General features: G+C 39.4%; 1 protein-coding gene across 3 annotated transcripts in view; it reads right to left on the reverse strand.

The window, feature by feature from the left end:
• WARS2 (tryptophanyl tRNA synthetase 2, mitochondrial) overlaps positions 1-9507 on the reverse strand; it is a 38284-nt gene extending 28777 nt beyond the window's left edge. Inside the window, exon 1 of one of the 3 annotated variants that reach the window (XM_017814874.1) lies at positions 9395-9507. In XM_017814874.1, coding sequence (XP_017670363.1) covers positions 9395-9448 — 54 coding nt within the window. In that variant the 5' untranslated portion in view covers positions 9449-9507. Of the gene's footprint in view, positions 1-4646; positions 4665-8936; positions 9022-9394 lie in introns of those variants that run through there. The other 2 variants (XM_017814875.1, XM_017814876.1) reach the window with 2 other exon arrangements.
• Between the last annotated feature and the right edge of the window lie 11438 nt (positions 9508-20945).

Below are 20945 nucleotides of genomic sequence, written 5' to 3' on the forward strand. Positions count from 1 at the left end.
TACTTATCCACATTTAGAAACATACAGTGCTTCAAGAGAATAAATCTGATAGCAACAAGTGAAGAATTAGCACACAAGATACATGTGTTACTGTCAAAATGTAATGAAAAGTGTACTATATTTCTAAATTATAAATCTAGATTATTTGATATATGAAAGGTTGGTGCAATTTTAATATATTAAACCATTCTAAGTACCAAAACCTTCACAATCTTAAAGCAAAACAAAACAAAAAGCTAAAGAATGCCCCATAACTAAATATTTCCCTCGCAGAGAAATTAGAGAAGTTTTATGTTTTTGATCACGGTAGTATCCAAAACATCTGATTGCTCTTGCTCCTTCTCTGACCTTCAGCTGAAAGAGAGTTTATTATATTTTTTAATATATTTTCTTCAAGTGAGGAGTCTGCTTGCTACTAACATTGCCCTATGAGATATAAACAAAGAATATCAACTTACATCTATGGGGATGTTTTTTAAAAAATATTTTTTGTTTGGAATTACTATATTTCTTCAGAATACTGTCCTAGAAACTCAAAGAGTAGTTCATTTCCTCTCCATTATTTTATTTGGCAACTTCCTGTAGCAAGGAAAAGTTGGCTTCATTTCACATGGGGCCAAAATTAACACAGCTGTTCAAAAACTTTCACCTTGTGGTCACTGCATGAAATTCATCTCAGGTGAATAGCAAAGTTTTAAAACCACCTGACGGATGTTGAGAGGCCTTGGGATGCAGAAATCTCAGTGAATTCCCTAATAGTGCACACATGCACAAAGAAACTTCTACAGCTGGTCCTCCTTGTCTATGCTGGAGAGAATTCTATGAATTTAAGTATTTTAGACATAATAATCATACTTGTCTTAGGGACTTCTACAGAATTTAAAAAACTTTTTCTGAAGATAGACAATACAGACTACATTTAACCTGGTGTAATCAGTGCAGGCTGGTCCTGAAACCACCAGACTGGGCTGTTTCCATAGAAAGGACAAACAACAGATGAGCAATGGATGAGGGGGACAGAGACACAAGTGTTTATTTGTGCTCAGGTCAAGAGGATGTAGCCAAGTGAGACTAGAATGGCAACAGCACACACCACCCAAGTCACAGCAAACGGTGATTTGCTTATTACACATCTTGAGCCCAGAAATATCACATGAAAAGTTCCCTAGTTTGTGTGTGATGCTCACTGCTTTGTTAAAAAGATGAGATGTTCCTTGCTAACTTACCTGTACTATTCCAACTGGCCCACGGGAAGCCAGGCAAACTAACAAATCTCAACTTTGATGTAGCCTTTGGAGTATATCAGTATAAAACAAGCCAAGTGTTTTTACTGTAGGTATCCTACAGATGTGTAATACTCCATTTTTTTGAGTACCAGCAAGTATTCTGTATACTAGAGACTTAGAATCAACATTGCACGATCAACTCTAAAAGTGTCCCTTTGAAGGGAGTGACAGCACTTTGGCTGTTGTGACCTGGCTTAATGGTTGATGAACATGCAGAGTGCAGACATTGCTTTAACTCTGCAAAGATCTAAATTGTAGATATCTAAAAAAAACTCACAACAAAACAAAACACCCCAATAGAAGTGCATGAAGAGCAGAACGTGAACTCATTCTTGGTTGCAGAAAGTACATGGGCTGATTTGTTGCCAGCAGAGATGCAAGACGAGATTTGGTCAGGAATTCAGAGGGCTGGACCCCTCATTCCCTTTACATAAGCAACAAAGAGGCTTTGAAATGTTTGAAACCGTTTTGTTCTTCCATGCAAACGGAAAGCACCCTATGGATGCCTATTAAGCAAAGTCTTTCCACATCTTGACAAGTATGTGATTTCAAGAAAAATATTTGCAAATGGATAACCCAATTCAAGTAGAAGTCAAAGACCACCTTTGAAAGAAACTTTGATGTAGCTATTAAAAGATTGTATTTAGGAAGGACAGCATAACATGGTTCTGTCATCAAAAGTTTGTACCTCCTCGTATTTCTTTGCTGCTTTTTGTGCAAAAAGCAACAGCGGTAAGCAGAGAAGTGAATGCCCACGAGGCCTAGGATCAAGGCAGAATCCCTTAAAAGAACTGTTCCTGACTGTTGGGCAAACTCAAAACAGGCTATTTAGCAATCTCACTGCCAAAGGACAGAGATATTAGAGCATCCACAAGTATGAAAGCAAATGACAAAAATAGTTGCCATGTGAATCTTTGGTGAGATCATCAGGAAGCCTGGAGTCTTTTATTAGCATGAAAACGCTGCTATATCTTTTCCCAAGGCACAGGTATCACAGCAGATTTCAAAGTCAGAACCTATGCACCTGGCAAAAGGAAAAAAATGATGGTGAGACCAGAAAGTTGTGAAGACACTTGCAATTCTTTTTTTTTTTGAATGCTGGCCAACAACCTTCTAATGAGATTAACAGCTCAGCATCTAGATTGTGAGGATGACACTATGAAGACCAATACATAATATTTGATTGTCACTGAGCATATGTGATCAGAAACAACAGTGATGGGATTCAGAATCACACATCCTCCATCTGTCAGAATGGGAGAAGATATACAATTTCATCTCATTTCCGCTTCTGAATATTTCAGGGGATTGGAAGAGTTTTATAGGAGCTTTGAGTTTCAAAAATGGAAACTTAGCACTATCCGACTCTGGGATCTTTCTGCACAGGAATGTAAATATTGACAACCACCTACATAGGTGAACTAGATGGGCTTACCACACTTGGAAATATCAGTCAGAAGCATTTATTCACCTTCTAATCTGTACTGTAAGGCTTCAAACCACTTATCTATAAACAAGGTAGTCTAAACAAAAAGAAGTTCCTAGTCTGAACAGTTATGAAAGTGCCATCTAAACACAAAGGAAGCACAGCAGGGTTTTATCTGCCTGGCTATGAAGACAACATCTTGGTAGTAGTTCATAACATGAGCTATGTGCAACATAACGAAAACTGAGGAAACCCTCCACACAACACTAATTTTTCACTCAGATATCCTGGAGACATCACTGAAGCAATGGGATCAACTTCACCTCTCCATTACTTCAGCAGCTCCAAGAAGTGGATACAGCCCTAGCATAATTCAAAGAGCACAAAGCTAAAAGAAAAGCAGATATTTCATTTCTGGTAGCAATCATCACATTTCAGCACAAGAAGGAGGGAAATGAAAAAGTAAGCATACATACTTCATTGTATATTTGTGTGAGTATACATATATACAAATATCTATCTATTTCCTTTCCCAGGCAGCAAGAACTTCAGTGCACTCTCAAGGTGAGAATCTCTGGGGGCAAAAATATATTTAATATATTTATTTACATATAAATATATTTAATCCTGTCCAGTGCATATATAGATGTGCCTGATACAGAAGAAAATTATAAAATCTGCTACAGGATTTGTCTGAGTTCGGGACTCCAAGAATGGTATTACTACAGTCAAGGGCTCAAACAACAAAAAGGAAAACTATTTCAGTTCACTGCTTACAAACTCTGCAGAGCTCAAAAAATATATGATCTAAGGTGACTTAACTGACTCAATGTTTGGAGGTTTTCTTCACTTCAACTTCTGATCTGTAATTTGAGTCAACTCCACAAAATGTTTGTTCGTCTAACCCGAGTTGCAGCATAAACCACAACTTGTGTCATGGAAAAAGTAATTGCTGAATGTCTAGAACAGCACTTGCTGTATTAGTAAATGGAAATTCTATCTGCCAATGAAACAGCATTAAAACAAGACCCCCAGTCTGCGGTCTAGAGACAGAGGCAATCTACTACAGACTGTACAATATGTTTGTCCAGCATATGCACTGGAGAAATTTACATAAAACTTCAACATCCAGCACAGGCAGAGTAGCATCTTTCATTAAACTCACTGTACAAAAACAAGTTAATAAAAACAGGAATCTCTCAAGAGAAAAAAACAGGCTCAGTCAAGACACTGAAAGCAAGGGCCAGAGGGGGAAAGAATGGTGGGACTCTACCCAAGCCCTGCCAAGATGCCAAAATAAAGGGCTGTTTCCTGCTAAAACAATCTGTGTTTGCCAGACTTTATTGTTAGAACTCCATTATGGAAATGAATAGGACCCATTCACGCCTCAAAGATCCCTCATTTCTCTCTACAATGGGGGCTCTCTCCTGTGCAGCTACAACAGTGGTCAAAATCCATCAGAGACAAGGCATTAAGCAAGGCAGATTACGAGAAGTCTCTCCACAATTGGAAGGTCTAATAAATCTGTGTGGAAATCCGAGCTCCCTCAAACCCAGCGAAAACCCAAGAAATGTATGTTCTCACTGTATACTAACTTGCCTTCAGCTCTGAAAATGACACAAAAGCTAATGATTTCATTCTGGCATAAAGAACTGTTCCATTGCTTTATCTGAAAGGTAAGTTGTTTTCCCTAGAGGATCAAACATAAATTATTTAGTGATTAGAGTATAAAAAAATTACTGATTAGGAAAGACTTGCATTCCAACCTGGACAGGAGACACTAGAGGTTTAATCCAAAGACTAGAACATGTTGATTTCAGAAGAACCCAGGTAACTAAATAATTTTCAGTATCTAGGCTCAATAACAATAGTTAGAAATGTTAAAATTCAGAAAAATAGGAAATTAAAAAAAAAAGGCCACAATTTCTACATACATGAATTCAGATAGAGGATATCTGTACTAGGAAAGCATTTCTCAAATCACTTGGATCTTTCCTAAAGGTCCTGTAGATTCCAATATGCTGAAGCACCCCATACTGGACACCAGGAAACATCATGGGTCTTTGCTGTCTAACAGGTTAAAAAAGCATTTCCAGCTTTTTTAACTCAGTCAAAAGCAGTTTGCTACTTCCAACCTTCATGCTCTCTGGAAGAAAGAGATGTAACACAGGGGATTGTCACAATCATAAATTCAGAGCAAGCACTTAAAAATTTGCCTGTTCATCCATCAATTTCAGTACACAAGTGTCTGGACAGACATTCTAAAGTTGACCTGCTGCAGTAACCTGTGTATGTGTGCAGCTTGTTACATGCACCTGGGGACTCATTTCATTAATGGTTAACAAAGTGACCCCTATGTGACAGCAACAAATTCAAGATGGGAACATGGATACTTTTAAATTGTTTGCATTTCATTCATAACACATCTGAATGATACTAAAAGCTGAGCTCTCTCTCCCACTGTAGTTTTAACTACAACCTTTGAAATCCTTAAGGATTAGGGTCTGGTAATTTCAGTTACTTCCGTTCTCTGGAGCCCATATGGTAACTATAGCTAAAAATTTTGAAGATTTAATTTGCAATCTGGGAAAAAGCATTTTAATGGTCTTCTCCAAAACAACCCTTCAATTTTTATCTGCCTTTTTCACAGCCATCTTTGTTAAAAAATATGAAACATGACCAGTCATTAACATGACTAGCACAGTAACAATGGGGTGATCAGGTGGCCTGAATACCGCCAGAACAATACTTCTTCAAAAAAAGTAAATCAAATTTCATCAGACCCAAACAATCTGAAGATCTCTTCTTAAAGTACTGACAATACTGGCCAGAATCACAGAGGTTCACAGAGGCCAAGTAAAGTATCAGAAGACCAAAAAAGGAAAAATGTCACTCCTGTCTTCAAAAATACAGGAAAAGAGGAGCAGTCTGGGAGGTAGTCTGCTTAGCATCAATAGTCAGTGAATAAAACCCATCTTTTGCAATTCCCTAGAAGATAACTAAAAGAAAACAACAGCAAATGTGGATTTGTTAGGAGCAAAGCACACCACATTAGTCTAACTTTGGCCTTGAGACCCATTAGGCTGCCACAGTAGGGTAAGATACCCTAAAGGCCTCTTGATTTTAGCACCACCTTTGGTCACGAATTGTAAAGCAAGCTAAAGAAACTACATACAGGGAACCACACTGTGATATTGTTTTAATGATATTAACTCAGGCAAAGAAACAGGTACATTCCTAAATGAACTGCTAAGATTACCAACATGTTGGCTAAGATTCATTGGATTTCAAGATTGTGTACTTGCAGTGGTATATGACTAAATGTTCACCAGAGATGTTTTCTGTGCAACACTCACCAAAAGGTAGAAAAAACATTCTTGGAATCGTGAGACTTAAACCAATTTTCTCTTTGTATGACCCAAACAGTGCCTGCTAGAGTCAGTGTGATAAGTTTCATTAGGGCAAATCCAACTTCCAGTCAGAAAAAAACCCAACTAAATTCTAGCACCAAAACGGAAAGGATTTCGTATTAAAAAATACCAACCCTTGTGGCTGGAAGATGCAATTCTGTACCACTTGAAGCTAAAAGAGAATCCACTTTCTGATGCATCATTCCTGTGAAAGTTGACAAGAGATGAAGTTTGTAGAACATCAAAATGTACATCTTAGCAATAACAATACAGCCACTGTAACAGATCATGTGTGACAGCCAGGGAAGGCTTACCTATCAAAGAGGAAAGACCAGGGTAGGAGAAAAGGTAGCAAAATGAGAATTCTTGTTTTCTTTAAAAGATACTCCCAGGAAGAAAAGCAATACAGGTACTAGAGTATTCTTGCAGTAACTGTAATAGTGATAACTACTTTGATACTAGAAAAGAAAAATGATGCCAAAGACTCCTGAATTCTTGACGGCAAATAAAGTAGGCCTCCAGCTGGGAGTCTGAAAAGCCATCTACTGATGCATGAGACTCTATAATCAAAAGCAAGACCTTGTCATTCTTTTACTTCATGTTTACTGATAGGACTAAACCTAATCCATGTTCTGTCAGGACATACAACAACAACTGACTGACTCACTCTAGAGTAAATTTTCCTATTGACAGGTTATGCCTTTGTTGGATTTCTCATAATTTTATCAGTAATTCTCAGGAGTACCTGTTAGTTGCCACTTTTAAGTGTGTCTTATCAAAGAAACAGACTTGATGAAATTACTTTCTATAACCTTGGCTTAGAGACCAGTGAAGAACAGTAAATCAGGGAATTTCAAAATAAGCTCTTGAAAGTCAAGATACTCCAAATGTAATTAATCTCTCCAACAAAATGTTACTTTCTTCTTAACCACATATATTATGCCTACAAATTCTAGCTGTGTTCTAGAAATATGTACAACAAAAAGTATAGAGCAACTTTTCCATAGCATGATAAATCCAGCATAATAATGAACTGTGCACTACAGTAAAACAAAGCTGAAACCACATAAATGATACCTCCTAGCAACTGTGATTGCATTATCAAATGCTTAAACATCAAAACTATCAGGGTGCCAGTACTTGGCCAGTACTTGCCTACTCTGCAAGCTTGAAGGCAAACGCTTTTCCAGCTTGAAATTTGAATGTTCCTCATTAGCACACAGCAAATACATGATCTCTTCCAAGCTGTCTGCCATAACAGTTGAACTACTCTGGAGTCCACTCTGGAAACAGGAACAGCACAAATAAGGAAGCCATTTTTTTTTCCTTCAATTCTTTTGAAGATGCACTGAAGTACTACTTCAATTCCAGTGCAATTCTTTCCACATAGATGTAAGAGGGCGCTTAAAGTGAGAGAGTAAATTGACAGAATCCCACAACATAATGGACTTGCAAATTTAAAATTGGAGGAGCAACTTAAATTACTACTGTTACTTGAGGGTGGGTGATATGAAGCTACATAACCAAGACTAACTTGGGGCTTCTTGTTTTTAAATGAAAACATTTAAAGAACAACAGGAAGGAAGCACATTCTCAGACCTATCATATCTAAAGGACATTGTGGAATAGTAATCAGATGATAAAGCACCCACACCTTGACCTGACAGGTAACTCAGAGGTGACAAAGCAGCGCATATCAGAGTGAATATTAAGATATAACAGAGCCATATTTACTCAGAGCAGAGTTCTCTATTATGCAAGATAAACCAGAATCCTTTGCTAGAGGGATGAAAACAGAGGAGGCCATCTGCTAGGATACTGAATGGATCAGAAAGAGCCACCATGAGCATCTGGAAAGATAAGCATATACAAGTCCTTTCAGTATTTTTCAAGGACCTTTGAGTTCTAAAAATAATGAGTGGTTTGAGACATCTCTGCAAGAACTATTCAAATGGTAAGTGTTAGAAACCTAGGAAGATTTAGGTACACGTAAGCAAAATGAAATCAAAGCACCTCCAGAAATGGAAACACCCTTATTGCCTTGATTTTTTGAGCTTCATTTTAAAAATCCTAATTCAGGAATAGTCTCGTAACTCATAGCTTACCCACTATACACCACTATATACACCAACTTTTTGTGTATTAGTGTGTATTGATGTGCTCAGAATATCAACTCAATGGCTGAGGATAACAGAATCTAGTTGCTGCAAGGTCACAGTGTGGATAACACCAAGAAACTGAAAGACGTCTTTGATCTTCTACTTATCCTATTTCTTTTCACAAGCAACATGAGACACATCTACCCTGACAACCATTCTAGATAAAATGTTCCATTATAGAAACATAGCATACCATTCAGGATTTAGATGATGTAAGAAAATTAGCAAGATTTTCAAGCCAATTGTCCAGCTAAGGGAAACAAACATTCACTAAAATTATGCAACTTTATTGTTATCAAATTGTTTTAATTAATCATTCTTCCACCTATTTTAAAAATAAGGCTGCAAGCTACATAAAAAATTTAGATTTGTAAGGCAAACCATTCACAGACATAAAAATTCATGGAGGAGGGTGCCTACAAACACATGGTCACTGAAAATATACCTGACTTGGCTGATTACTGAGGGTTATCTTTCCAAATACAATCAATGCAATCAGTTGCTCCTTTATTTCAATTTTGTAATAGAATGGGAGGGAGGGAGGAAGTGAAGGCTTTTTATGATTACAATGAAAATCCCAAATATGTTAAGGAAATGTAACCACTACTACAACATATTGAAGCTGTGTAAGTACCAAGGCGGGGAGTTGACATACATCAATTCAGACGTCTATGCGGTTTGGGTGTTTTTTCCTGCTGGAGAAGACAAGAGTTCCTAGCCTGCAGGTGCATTTAAAACTGGAAGGTGGTACTCTAGAGAAGAAGCAAAGACCAACGCTGAAATCTCGCACAACAACCAGCGGTACCTCAGCCCTTGAACGACCACCAGGACACTGGTACTTGCCGGCTCAGCCCTCCCTCTCTCCCGCACCCCGAGTGCCCCGAGGAGTAAAAGCCCCTGGGCCTGAGAGGACCCAGGGAATGAAGCTGGAAAACGTGAACGATGGGAAGAACAGGGCCAGCTACGCGCGGCCCGGCCCCGCCCCGCGCATGCGCGAAGCCGCTCGCAGCACGGGGGCGGGATGTCGGCTGGGCCGGCCGCGCCTGGAGCACGGGGCTCATCCCACACCGGGGAGACCGGGAAGGGACGGGGGACGTGCCCCAGGCCGGTTACCTGGCCGAGGGTCCCGCGGTGCAGGGCCCGGATCAGGCCACTCGGTGTCGCCATGGCAAAGGCGGGAGGAAGGGGCGGGGGGAAGGGAAGCAAGGCAGGGGCACGGCGGGATCAGCGCATGTCCCGCAGCGCGGAGGGCGCAGGCGCGGTCCCTGAGCGGCGGCCGGGGCGCGGTCAGCGGGAAGGGGCGGCGCTGGCACCGCACGGGCCTGCCTGGGATGGCGGGGGTGTGCCGGTTAGTCCGGGTGAGGCCGCGTGGGTGTGCCCGTCGTGCCAGGGCGGGGCAGCGCTTCCCGCTTTTCACGGGTCCTGGCTCAGCTGCAGGCTGCCCTTGAAAAGGCCCCTCTCAGCAGTGTGTCCTCTCCAAGGGCTCCGTGCTCCCCTCAGCTCGCCTGGCCGTGCCCACTGCAGCTTTTCCACGGAGAGATCCACAGCCTGCCCGTCTTACTCGTTAAACTAGCTGAAGTCAACTCCCACAGAAGACCCCGAAAAGATGTTCTCTTCCCTCAATCCGCCCTGCTCTGTCCCAAAAGCCAAGGCAGGAGCAGCTCTCTTCATCCAGCATCCCCTACATGGCACGTCCCCAAATCCAGTCTTTGTGCCCATGTCGCTTCCAATGTACCAGCTCACCATCATGGCTAGGCTTCGCGAAGATTTGGGAAGGCTCTATCCACATTTGTTACAGGCACGCTGATGGTTTATGAGGCCAATACGGGACAGACATATCCGATTGCAAAAAGCACAGCAGAAAGACTCCTTAGATGGTGTATTCTGCAAGACACGGTTCTTTCTGCGTTGCCTTTTCTCCTCGAGAGTGATCCTGCGTGTGTTCTCGAAGGAGACAGCTGCGTTATAGATGGTGTGTCTCCAGGCCTCCCGATTTGAGGCCAGAGTAGACCAGTTATGGTGATCAATATGGCCAAGGCTGAGATGTTGTTTCAGGGAGTCCTTGTATCTTCTCTTCGAGGCTCCTCTCATGCGGCAGCCAGTGGCAAGTTCACCATAAAGCAAGATCTTAGGAAGGCTCACAGAACCAAAGCAAATAACACCGCAGTTGTTAACAAGGTTTGACATGCTCTTGAAGAAGTTGTTCGTCAACCCTTTGCATCAGCTGTTCCGGAAAGGGTGCCAGGTTTTCGCCAGTTAATTTCTACCCAGTTCCAATTCCCAGGCTGGGAAGGCACAAAATGCTTGTTTAGCAGTGGTCAGGTGATGTGAACTGCAGCTCATCTGCAGGTCTGGAAACATCTGGGACAGTGTCTGTGGGAATCTGCTACTGCAGGGTCTGGGGAAACAAACCAGGAAAGAAGGATCAGCGAAGAAGGTGCACTTGTAGGTTTGTTAGCAGTGGCACTGTGTGTCATACTGGTGATTATTTCCAGTAGCCCACTCAAACACTGTCACTGAGGATATTATCATGGAATGTTCCTAACTCTAAAATCTGGAAGTAATTTTAGTAGCTAAACCCACTGTAAATTTACATAGCTGTTTATTTATTTTCACTTTGATGCACTGGCTAGTAACAATTTTTATATTTTAAAACCATGTATGTGCAGTGCTTAGTACATAGGAGTACATTTATTCCCCCAGATTCTACTATAATATGAATTGTAAAAAATCTACTTTGCACAGTCCGTTAGAACTTTAACTCAAACCTAGAAATTGTACATATAATTTTTTCATCATTTGCATCATCGCTATAGATATTGTTTATAATTTGATCTAAAGACTTCTTTGTGTGATGTTCATCTTTGTCTGACATTTTTATTCAGTGTTCCAGCAAAAATATGTCAGCCATTTTTTGAGAATGTAACTAAGCAAAAATCACATGAAGCTGCTTGAATTGTAGGAAACATCAGGGGAAAAGCTGAAAAATGGAAAAGCCTAGTTGATATTTTTTGAGATTTTCCAGTCCTAATCCCAGAAAATTATTGGACAAGAGCCTATGGCTACTTCACTAATATGAGTCTGAAGATGTGATCAGAGTGGAGCATCAGGCGACAACCCTGATGGTGGCGGGGATGACAAATCCTAGCCTCTGTCTCACAACTAGAACTGTTCTCTTTTGGAGACTAGTTGGAGCAGGTAGACTGTCTTAAACTAATGCCACGAAGAGGGAAATGCTGGAGGTAAATGGAATATAAACCTATCTTCAAAAATTACTCAAAGAAAATTGAAGTAATCTGATAAAGAAAAAATTAAGACGATTTTTCAGTTGCAAATAATTTAAAACAAAACTCTTTTCCAGTATGTTTGCCAAGGAGAAAACTTTCAGCATCTGAAAATATAAATATTATAATGCTGTTATAAGTCAATAAGTCGGATGTTGGTTTGAGACAAAATGATGAAGAAAAAAGCTATCTGGAATTCAGACTAAAGAGTGAAGATATAGTTAACACTGCTTAAGAAGTATTAGTAGTCCTTTTCAAAGCTATTAGAATTTGAGTTAGTATATGGAACACTAGAAAGTGATACTTTAAATTTAGACTTGTGGAATACCTTGATTTAGTACCAGAGAGCATTCTAATTAAACATACAGGAGAAGCACACGTTAAATGACTAAGGGCTCCTTAGCTGACAGGTCTTCAAAAGTACCTGTTGTAGTAGAGTTCTATGGTGACATGCTTTACCCTACTCAGTATTGTTGCCAATTATCTGGAAATAAATACTGAATAATTTATGTTGAAATGTGCCCTTGACACAAATATTGACAGACTTTTAAATAATGCTAAAAACATCATGATCACACAGATGAGTGTATTAAAACAAAGCATGTTTGAAAATCAAGTTGAAACTGAAGTAAAAACTTGAATTAAAATTGAATTTTTTTCTTTAACTGGAGCTGAGCCTGAGTTATCACTTTTAAGTCTTTGTTAAACCCAAACTGATGCTGAACAACAACAACAAAAATAAAATATTCACAATACCTCTTTAACACAGGAAGAGCCCACTGCTATGACAGAAATCTAGCAGGGGCAGAAGAATAAGCATGGGATATTCTTGATGTAGGCAGAGAAGGAGAGTGGTGTGAATGTGCAAGGTGGATGAGAAGAGTTTGGCTTGAGAATCCCAGAGAAGATGAGGCAGCTTGCATCCTGAGAGATGGCAAAATTATGGAAGGAGGAAGATTCACTGCTAATATTTATTGTCCTCTGAAATCTCCTGCTGCGGCCAAAATACTTCTGACCTTTCTCATTTATGATTCCTAGACACTTTCCCACTACCCATATTACCCCATTGCACATTCCTAACCCACTCAAGACTATTTAGATGTGAGGAATTTGCTACACAGCTCAGATTAGGAAAATGCCAGTTAACGGGTGAACATGAACCAGGATTCCGGTCAAAATATCACTAGTACAATTCTCTGTTTTTAGTACTGCCAAACTGTTGACTTAGAAACAGGAGTTCTAGACCATATCTTTCAGATCAATGTGTGTCCCCTGGGACATGGTGATTCTGCGAAAGATCTGGAGTTCATGTGAGACAAGCAGCTCTATTTGCTGGTGCAGTCCTGTAGCTGAAACAGTCAATTAAACAATTTTTTTTGTACTGGGATACCGGTCAGAAAATACTAAGTCTACTGTGGGTTTCTATGCATAAAAAGAGATACTGAAAAATCAAGCAAAAATACTACAGACAATAGCTGTAAAATGATTTTAAAAAGGACTTAGGCATATGCTCAATTAAGTGATTAGTGAAGATGCAGGAAGTGCTAGAAGCAGAACAGAAAGTCTGAATTTCTTTTTCTCCGGGTAGGAATACCTCTGTAGCTGGGCTAGAGCCCACGAAACTTTTATTTTCATGAAGCCTTGAAACAGCCTAAAATGTTAGAACCTATGTCTGTTAATTTAACATGTAAGATTTATGTTTTATGCTTAATCTATTTGTGTTTTATCTCCCATCTTTGAAATAGAGTAACAAGTATTCAAGTCAGCATTGTCCAAACAATTTCACTAATACTCTTGAATCATACACATTACCTGATAAAAGTAACAAAGAAAAATCTAGAAGGAAAGCAGTAATTTTCCATTCAATGATGGGATTATGACAGAAAATTCTATGGTAAGAAAGAGTTGGACACCATTTTAAAAAAATCAACAATACTCAAAGGAACAAGACCTTTGCAGAAAAAATAATATGCTATGATATAGCCAGAGTCAGTATCATAATATTTATACAGAAGAAGAAAGGGAAATTAGTTAAATCACATAACAGAGTTGATGCTGTCATTTCTCAATTTCTGAGTTTTTGATCATGTTTTTTAATGTAGCTTGCAGGAGGGGTAATTATAACTACAATTTTTTTTATTGTTTGCTACAGCGTTGCTCAGGTACTGTCTAAAATAGAATGCCTTTGTGCATTGCTCAAGCATGCACCAGGTGACAACCCCTGCTCCAAATAGCTCATAGTCTAAAAGACAAAGTGGACACAGATTGAAGAGTGTATGACACACAGCATGATAAATGAATTTGCAGAATTCAACATGTAAGTATTGTGAGTCCTGTTGTTTTTTAAGGGAAGGATGTTATTAGCAAGGTACTACCTGAATGAAAGAGCAAGGAAAAGGGATTTAGGTAATCTGGAGGAGTCAGAGAAGGAAGACTAAGTAGGTTGTGTTCTGAAGAACAGAGTAAGAGGAGAAGTTTGAACAGACAACTAAAAAGCACATGTGAGAGTCAAGTCAAAGCCTTCACACTGTCATACATAAAAAACTTTACTTGAGATGTGTAGATTGCCATATTTTAAAAAGCACATCTTTGAAAGTCTTGAGAACCTAGAGGTTAGCAGCAAGACTGGCTGAAGAGGGTGAATCAGTCACTCTTACCTGTTTCATTTTACATTTTACACATGCTATGGAAGAATATTTGGCCATTTTTATTCATCTGTTTGTTCAGTGAAGCTTTAGAGGGGTAGTCACTTGGAAGCACTGAAGATCTGGCAGAGAACTTGAAGAAGTGTTGTATTGTCTTTTGTATGCTGAAACTGTTGATAGTATCATAGTATTGCAGAGAGCTATATCATGTGAAGTTCATGGAAAAACACTGTATTGGTAGCCACTGAGAAATAAAACCACCTAGAATCTTCTGAAATCTGTAAACCTTTTCTCCTTATAATATGTTGGGAGAAAGAAATCTTTCCTACATGTTCTTTTGTATTATCATCAGTTACGGTGACTGTGTTCTTTACATTCATTTTGAATCTGTGTTTCCTGTCATGAGCAGATTAAAAACAGAAGAGAGTGGAGTGAAAGTTTTCTATTGCAAACATCTGTGTCTGAAAAAGGATTGTATTTCCATGTCCTGGAACATCAAGGGGAAAAGCTTGCCCTCCCCAGACGCACACCTTTGGTTTGCAGCAATAAGGAGTTTATAGACAAGGTTGCTTTACTACAGTAGGTAGAAAACCCAATTCTGCTATTATTTCCGGTGGATAATCCAGCCTGGATGTCTAAGGAGACTTTCCATCATTGTTCCCAGTAGAGAGTTATCTTATTCTATATCTCTAAAATGCTTAACATATTTTTGTGTGTAACCTAAGCAATGCTTTGAAGAATTTCTGTCTTTTGTATCTGAAACTGCATTTTAAATGCAAATACTGCTGTTCAGATAAGTGTTCTGAGGGACTGTCATTAGAAATGGTGAATGAATATACTTACCATATATAAGTCAAATTAAATCCACAGACAGAAAAAAATGATGATGTCAACAGACTTCACAAAGAAAAAAGTTAGTGTTCATATATCATCCATATCTGTCTACTTTTAAAGAACACAAGAGTGGAAAAGGAGAGAAAAGCTGTTGTAAGAAGCACTGAGAGCCAGATCTACAGCACTTTCTCATACTTTCTGTTATTCTTACAGGAATTTTGCCCTGCAAAGAAGGAAATTTATCTCCTACATGAATGCCCTCCTTTTGAAGCTTCAATATACTAATATGCATCAATGAAAATATCACCCAAAATATATTTCACTAGATTCATGTACTCCCTCACCCCATTGAACCACAGATCTGTTGTTTGCAAAACTAGAACAGATTTGGGAAAGTTTGATACAATCATCTGGGCTGGTTCTTCAGTCATAATCATCTTGGGCACCAAGGAGACTTTTGCTGGTATGCAGCAGTGATAATTCCTTTCTGAAGTGGAAGCACATCCCCAAATAAGAGTTTCATTTTGGGCAAAATTATTAGTGAGGATTATCTTCTCTCTCCTAATAATTTCCCTCATCTGCCAAAGCTCCTTCATGTATACCCAACTGATGGTGATATTTCCATACCTCTGAACATATTAAAAACTCTCAAGGTTGCAAATATTATGACTAGAATTAATAGAAAAAAATGAAGAAAACATAAAACTTTAGTTTTAAGACAAGCTTGACAAATTTAAGAAATTGCTTGTTAGGAAAAATCTCATAAGCAAACAGATTTGGAATGTTTAGGAATATGTAGGAATTCACACAGTCTGAACCTGTGCTTTGTAACTCTGGTTGTTCAGTTTAGTAAGAGAACCAACCTCACAGTTACCTGTTTACAAGGTCAATTAGCATAACATCTCTCTCACTTTCTCTAAAGGATGTGTTACAGTGTGAACATATGTCTGTGAGTTACCTGTTTGTCCAAGATACTCAGAAGAGACTCTACAAAAAATAATTGAGTGAATCTTTCATCCTGCTTATTGTAATAAGAATCTTTAAGATGTGAGAGTAGGGTACGGAAAGATCTGCTTGCCTAATTCACATTTAAATCAGGAGTCATTAGGCACCAGACACTTACGAAAAGTCATTGATGTAAACCCTTTGATTTATTTTTATAAATTGTTCTAGTTTCTATAAAATATACCCTATTTCTGATCTAAATTGATCTGATTTTACTTTCCACTTTTAGATTGTGTAACCTCATTGCCTTTTAAGCTAAAACACATTTTACTTTAAGAAATCTTCTCTCCTTATAATCAAAGAATGTTTTTTTTGTTGGTAGTTTTTTGTTTGGTTTTTTTTTTCCCCCTTAAGAAATGGCATGGACTGATTTCCCCTTCTCCCCCCCAAAGTGTCGTAAAATAGGCTTTGCACATCCTAAATTACAAGATTAACTCCTTAATCTTTTCAGTTTCTCAAGCTGTTCTTTTCAGGGTAAGCACCAAAATGTGCCGCATTACTATTGCTATTCTCATTATCATTCATCTGCTTCTACTCAACCATTTGCTAAAAATAAAATAGAAGAGTTACTGAGAAAGTTTGCAGATGATGCACAGATTGATAGAATAATAAATAGCATTTATATATTTGAGAATAGTGTTAGCTGCTGCACTGCACCGACAGCTCACATTCTTTCTATTTGATCTCTATCGATTTCAGTGTCAGTGGTTTCCACAGTCCCCTGACTTGTAAGGGTGACAGGTTTTTTTGTTTCCAGGTGTGTGACCTTCCCCATTAATGTGTGTTCAGAGTCATGGCTTGAATGAGTTCCCCATTCCTAACAAACAACCCAGCTGTGTATAACTGAATGTTTTTCAATACTGTTTATCATTCCACCAAGCTGTGAATCATCTTCAGACTTTACTAGCAGTGCTTTCCTATTCTCTTCCTTGTGGTTAATAAAAATGCTAATTGTTAAAATTAGTGGCTTAAGACCTGTTGAACTGGTAATGATTTAATATCTGGTTAATGTACAGTTCAATATACACTTCCCTGGTTATTCTATGTTCATTTAAAAATAAGACTATCATGAAGTATCAAAATAAACTCTTTACACAATGTAGTTATGGCACAGCCAAGTGTATTTCTAGATACCAGAAATAATTAAGTACATAAAATGCAGAGTTGCTATAATTATCTCTCAAAAGATCACTCACATGTGTTAGTATATTATTTAATAACACTCTGAGGTACAGATTTTCAAAGATAATTTTTTTTTGTTTACATTTTCTGTGCACTTCCATGGCTACACTCTGACTATTGTGTTCCCATCTGGGGAACGTGGAGCACCTATGGTTTATGGGATACTTTGGGTAGGTTTGCAGTTTTGTTTCACCAGAGCAATGAAAAGCTGCTGAAACAGGTTCTAGCACCCTTTGCTTTCTGCACTCCAAATTTCTCCTCATTTGTCACCTCCCACTGTTAATTGTTCTTCATACATGACACTTAGCTTGGCTTTATCCTCTGAATATGAGGAATTCCCCAGGCTCATACAATTCTTCTCCCCTTGTATGCCAAACTGGCACTTAATTCCAGCAGAGTAGCTGGCAGCCCAGAGCAGCAGGTTGGTTGGGGGTGACAGCAAAACCTCTTTGCTCTGCCAGCTGCTTATCTTGTGGCCCACAGTCAGAGAGCCGGGCCAACTGCTGCTGCTGAGGGAGCAAAGGGATTGCACAGGCACCAGATTTGGCTGGGCAGGAGCACGGCATTGCCAGAGACATTGGTCATGTCTCTGGCTCTTCCAGCCTCTTGATGGTGGCAGTGCCTGATCAGATCTTCACAGATTTTCCCTGAGCCCCCTGTCTCACCTCCTTGCCTTTCCTCCGCCTCATGGCAGAAGTGACCCTGCCCCTTCTCCTTTGGGTGGTAAAATATGATTTTCCCCTCCGTGCTTGTAAACCTGGAGCCAGCCATGTACACGTGTCCTCCTTCCTCTCCACCACTCCTCCAGGAAGAGTGCTCCTGGCTCCCCCTTTGGTGCAGTAGACAAGCATGCTGCCTCCCACCTTCCTCTCAGCTTGCCTATAAAGAGGATTTGGCACAATAGGTGCTTTCCTCACAGAGGCTTCATATGAATGGCCATACTTGCTGTTGTTTTTTGTAACTAAAAGTTGTTTTGTTGTTGTTGTTGTTTTTCTCCCCACGCAGAATTGTTCCTTTTTGAACTGGCCACCATCATCCATTGTTCTCCATGAAACAGAAACTGCCATTGCCCCCAGGGGAGATAGTGGCTGCCTATACTGCGAGGAATCGTAAAACACAGACCCCTTTGGGAACAATGGGGAAAAGCCTTCTCAACATGGCCACCAGCTGAGGCCCATCCAGAGCACTGGGGAGCAGCAGCCATGTTGAGGGGAGGTTGAGGTCCACTGAGGACCCCTCAGCCCTGCCTGAGGGGAAAAGAAGATTACATGCAACGGGAAAAATACCAAAACAAAACTGGCTTAATTAGAAGAAGCAAGTGAAATAAAGTCTTCACGGAAGGTTCCACTTTAAGTGTCAGCTAGCAGAACTCTTAGCTTTTGAAGGGGAAGTCGAAGTCCTTTTTGATGCTCTCTTTCATTGATGCCTTGACTGGCTCTTAAATACTAAGTGAACAAAATAATTTTTTGACAGTTTTAATAGGAAACAATTTTTGTCATAGAATAATGAGTATTTTGTCTATGAAAATGTGATATTTTTCTACTCTCCCTCCCTTCTTACTGGGCAGACTCCTTCCTCATGTATTCTTGGCTTTCTGGAGTATGTATTATTTTTAATAAGACTGGAAACAAAGAGAGGACTAATAATGGGTGGTTCATTTTTAATCTCTAAGTAAAATGATATATGCAAGTACATATTTGAAGTTACTGGAAAATTTGTAGGCAAACCATATGCATTATACTGTTAAGGAAAGTACACTGCATTTTTTCATGCAGAGTAAAGAATCATAACAGAGCATACCTGAGTTCGAAAATTCTATCCTAACTCTAGAGTATTTTATTGCCTTTGAAATAAACATTTAGTGATATAAAATATTTTAAAAGATGACAAAATTTGAAGGCAAATATCATCAATTATTTTGCATAAGCCATATTGTAGGAATGTTCTGATTATTTTTGAAAACAAGCATTGTCAGTCAAGGTCATAAATGGGCAAGATCTCTCTTAATGGGAATTCAAATCATTCAGGTAATTAAAATCACAATTAGCATACTCACATCAAGTCAATCTCTTAAAATCCCACATACATAAACTTCCAGATCTCCATACTTTTACATTTACAGTCCTATAGGACGCATAGTCAATTGCTGCCATTATTCTTCATAGCAAAAATTTCCTCTTGAGCAGGTCTTAACCCTGCCACCCTGCCAGACACTAAACCCCTTTATAATTATGCCTATGGCCATTGCAGCAGCTTTGTACTTAAATTGGTGAAATTGATCTGTAAAGATTTAGTATACGCTCTCTGCTCTTCAGAGTAAGGACAGTAATTGTTTTGAAAGTAGCAACTGATCTAGAATGAAGAAGCTGCATTCTCAACAGAGTCACTCGCTTACTGGTATTATGCACTTGATAATGTGAGTTTGGGAGCTGAAAGTCTTTTTAGTTTTGAATAACCATAAGTCCCCGTCAGGATGCTAGGTGTGTTTGTTACCTTCCCCACTGGCTAAAAGAGGGAACACTGTATTTAGGAACAACTTAAATACTGGAGGCCACTTCCCAAGGTAAATACTGAATGCGGTGTCAGAGGATCAATTAGAGTGAATGACAGTGGAAAGCAGGAGGTAGCAAGCAGGGAGCAAACCCGAAAATCATGGTACAAGAAATGAAGTGAATACACAATGGTCTTGAAGGAAAGCCAAGGAAAGGAGGTTTTCGAGCAGACCCCTGACTGCAGATCTCAGATCATGAGCAAAGCAACAGATTCTTGTTCAAACTTACTGTATTTCAAGAAGCGGGCCTTTTTTTTTTGTAGTAAAACAGGATTACTTCAAAGAAATACCTGGCTCTTGTAATCACTTTCTCATTGTAATGGAAACAGCCTGCAATATCGTATGTATACAGGCTAACTTCTCAGGCCATGGTGGAGTTGGACCCTTCAACCAGAGAGAACAAACAGTGAGGAAACACAGGGAAGGAAACAGAGAGAGATTTGAGAAAACGACATGGCAAAATGGAGAAAAATGAAAACTTGTGGGAAATTAATCTAAGCCACAGAGATATAAAAGAATGTAGTCAGAAAATAATCTTCAGTGTGATAGTCAACTAGGAGATGCTAGTGTTTCTGGGAAAGAGTAATCCCTAAAGTGTACCCATGTTTAAATTTCTGATAAAAAAAGAAGAGCCTGTCTCTCCCATCCCATTGCCATTTCAGAAAAGCAGCCCGCTCTGACAGGCAGCCAGGCATCACGATGGAGGGTTAAAACTCATGAAGCTGCTGCCCATTTGGAATGCACTCCGTCTCCTTTCACATCTGCAGAGCATTTAGCTGCTTGCATCTGGTTGTGTTTGCGCAAATATAATTCCATATTCACTAATAATTCCCGAGGCTAAAGGCCCCTCTCCTGTAACCTTGTTAATATTCTCACAAGGCCTGGTGTGAACGCCTCACAGCATTTGGATTAGAATTCAGTCTGGTGGGTTCCCCCCGCCCCATCTCTTACTCTTTCTCTCTCTCGTACTTTTCTGGCCTCCAGTTTCCTGGCCACCCACATGACGAGACACTCTCCCTCCCGCTCTCTCCCCATTCTCAGTTTCAAGGAATTTCCTTTTGTCAAAGGCGAAGTGTGATTGACATATTTTCCCCCTCTTAAGTGCAGTCTTCTTAATACTTGATTTAACTATGTCCTTATGGGGCTCGTATAATCATTACCTA

Source organism: Lepidothrix coronata, unplaced genomic scaffold, assembly GCF_001604755.1.
Source record: "Lepidothrix coronata isolate B3197 unplaced genomic scaffold, Lepidothrix_coronata-1.0 Scaffold46, whole genome shotgun sequence".
Lineage (NCBI taxonomy): Eukaryota > Metazoa > Chordata > Aves > Passeriformes > Pipridae > Lepidothrix > Lepidothrix coronata.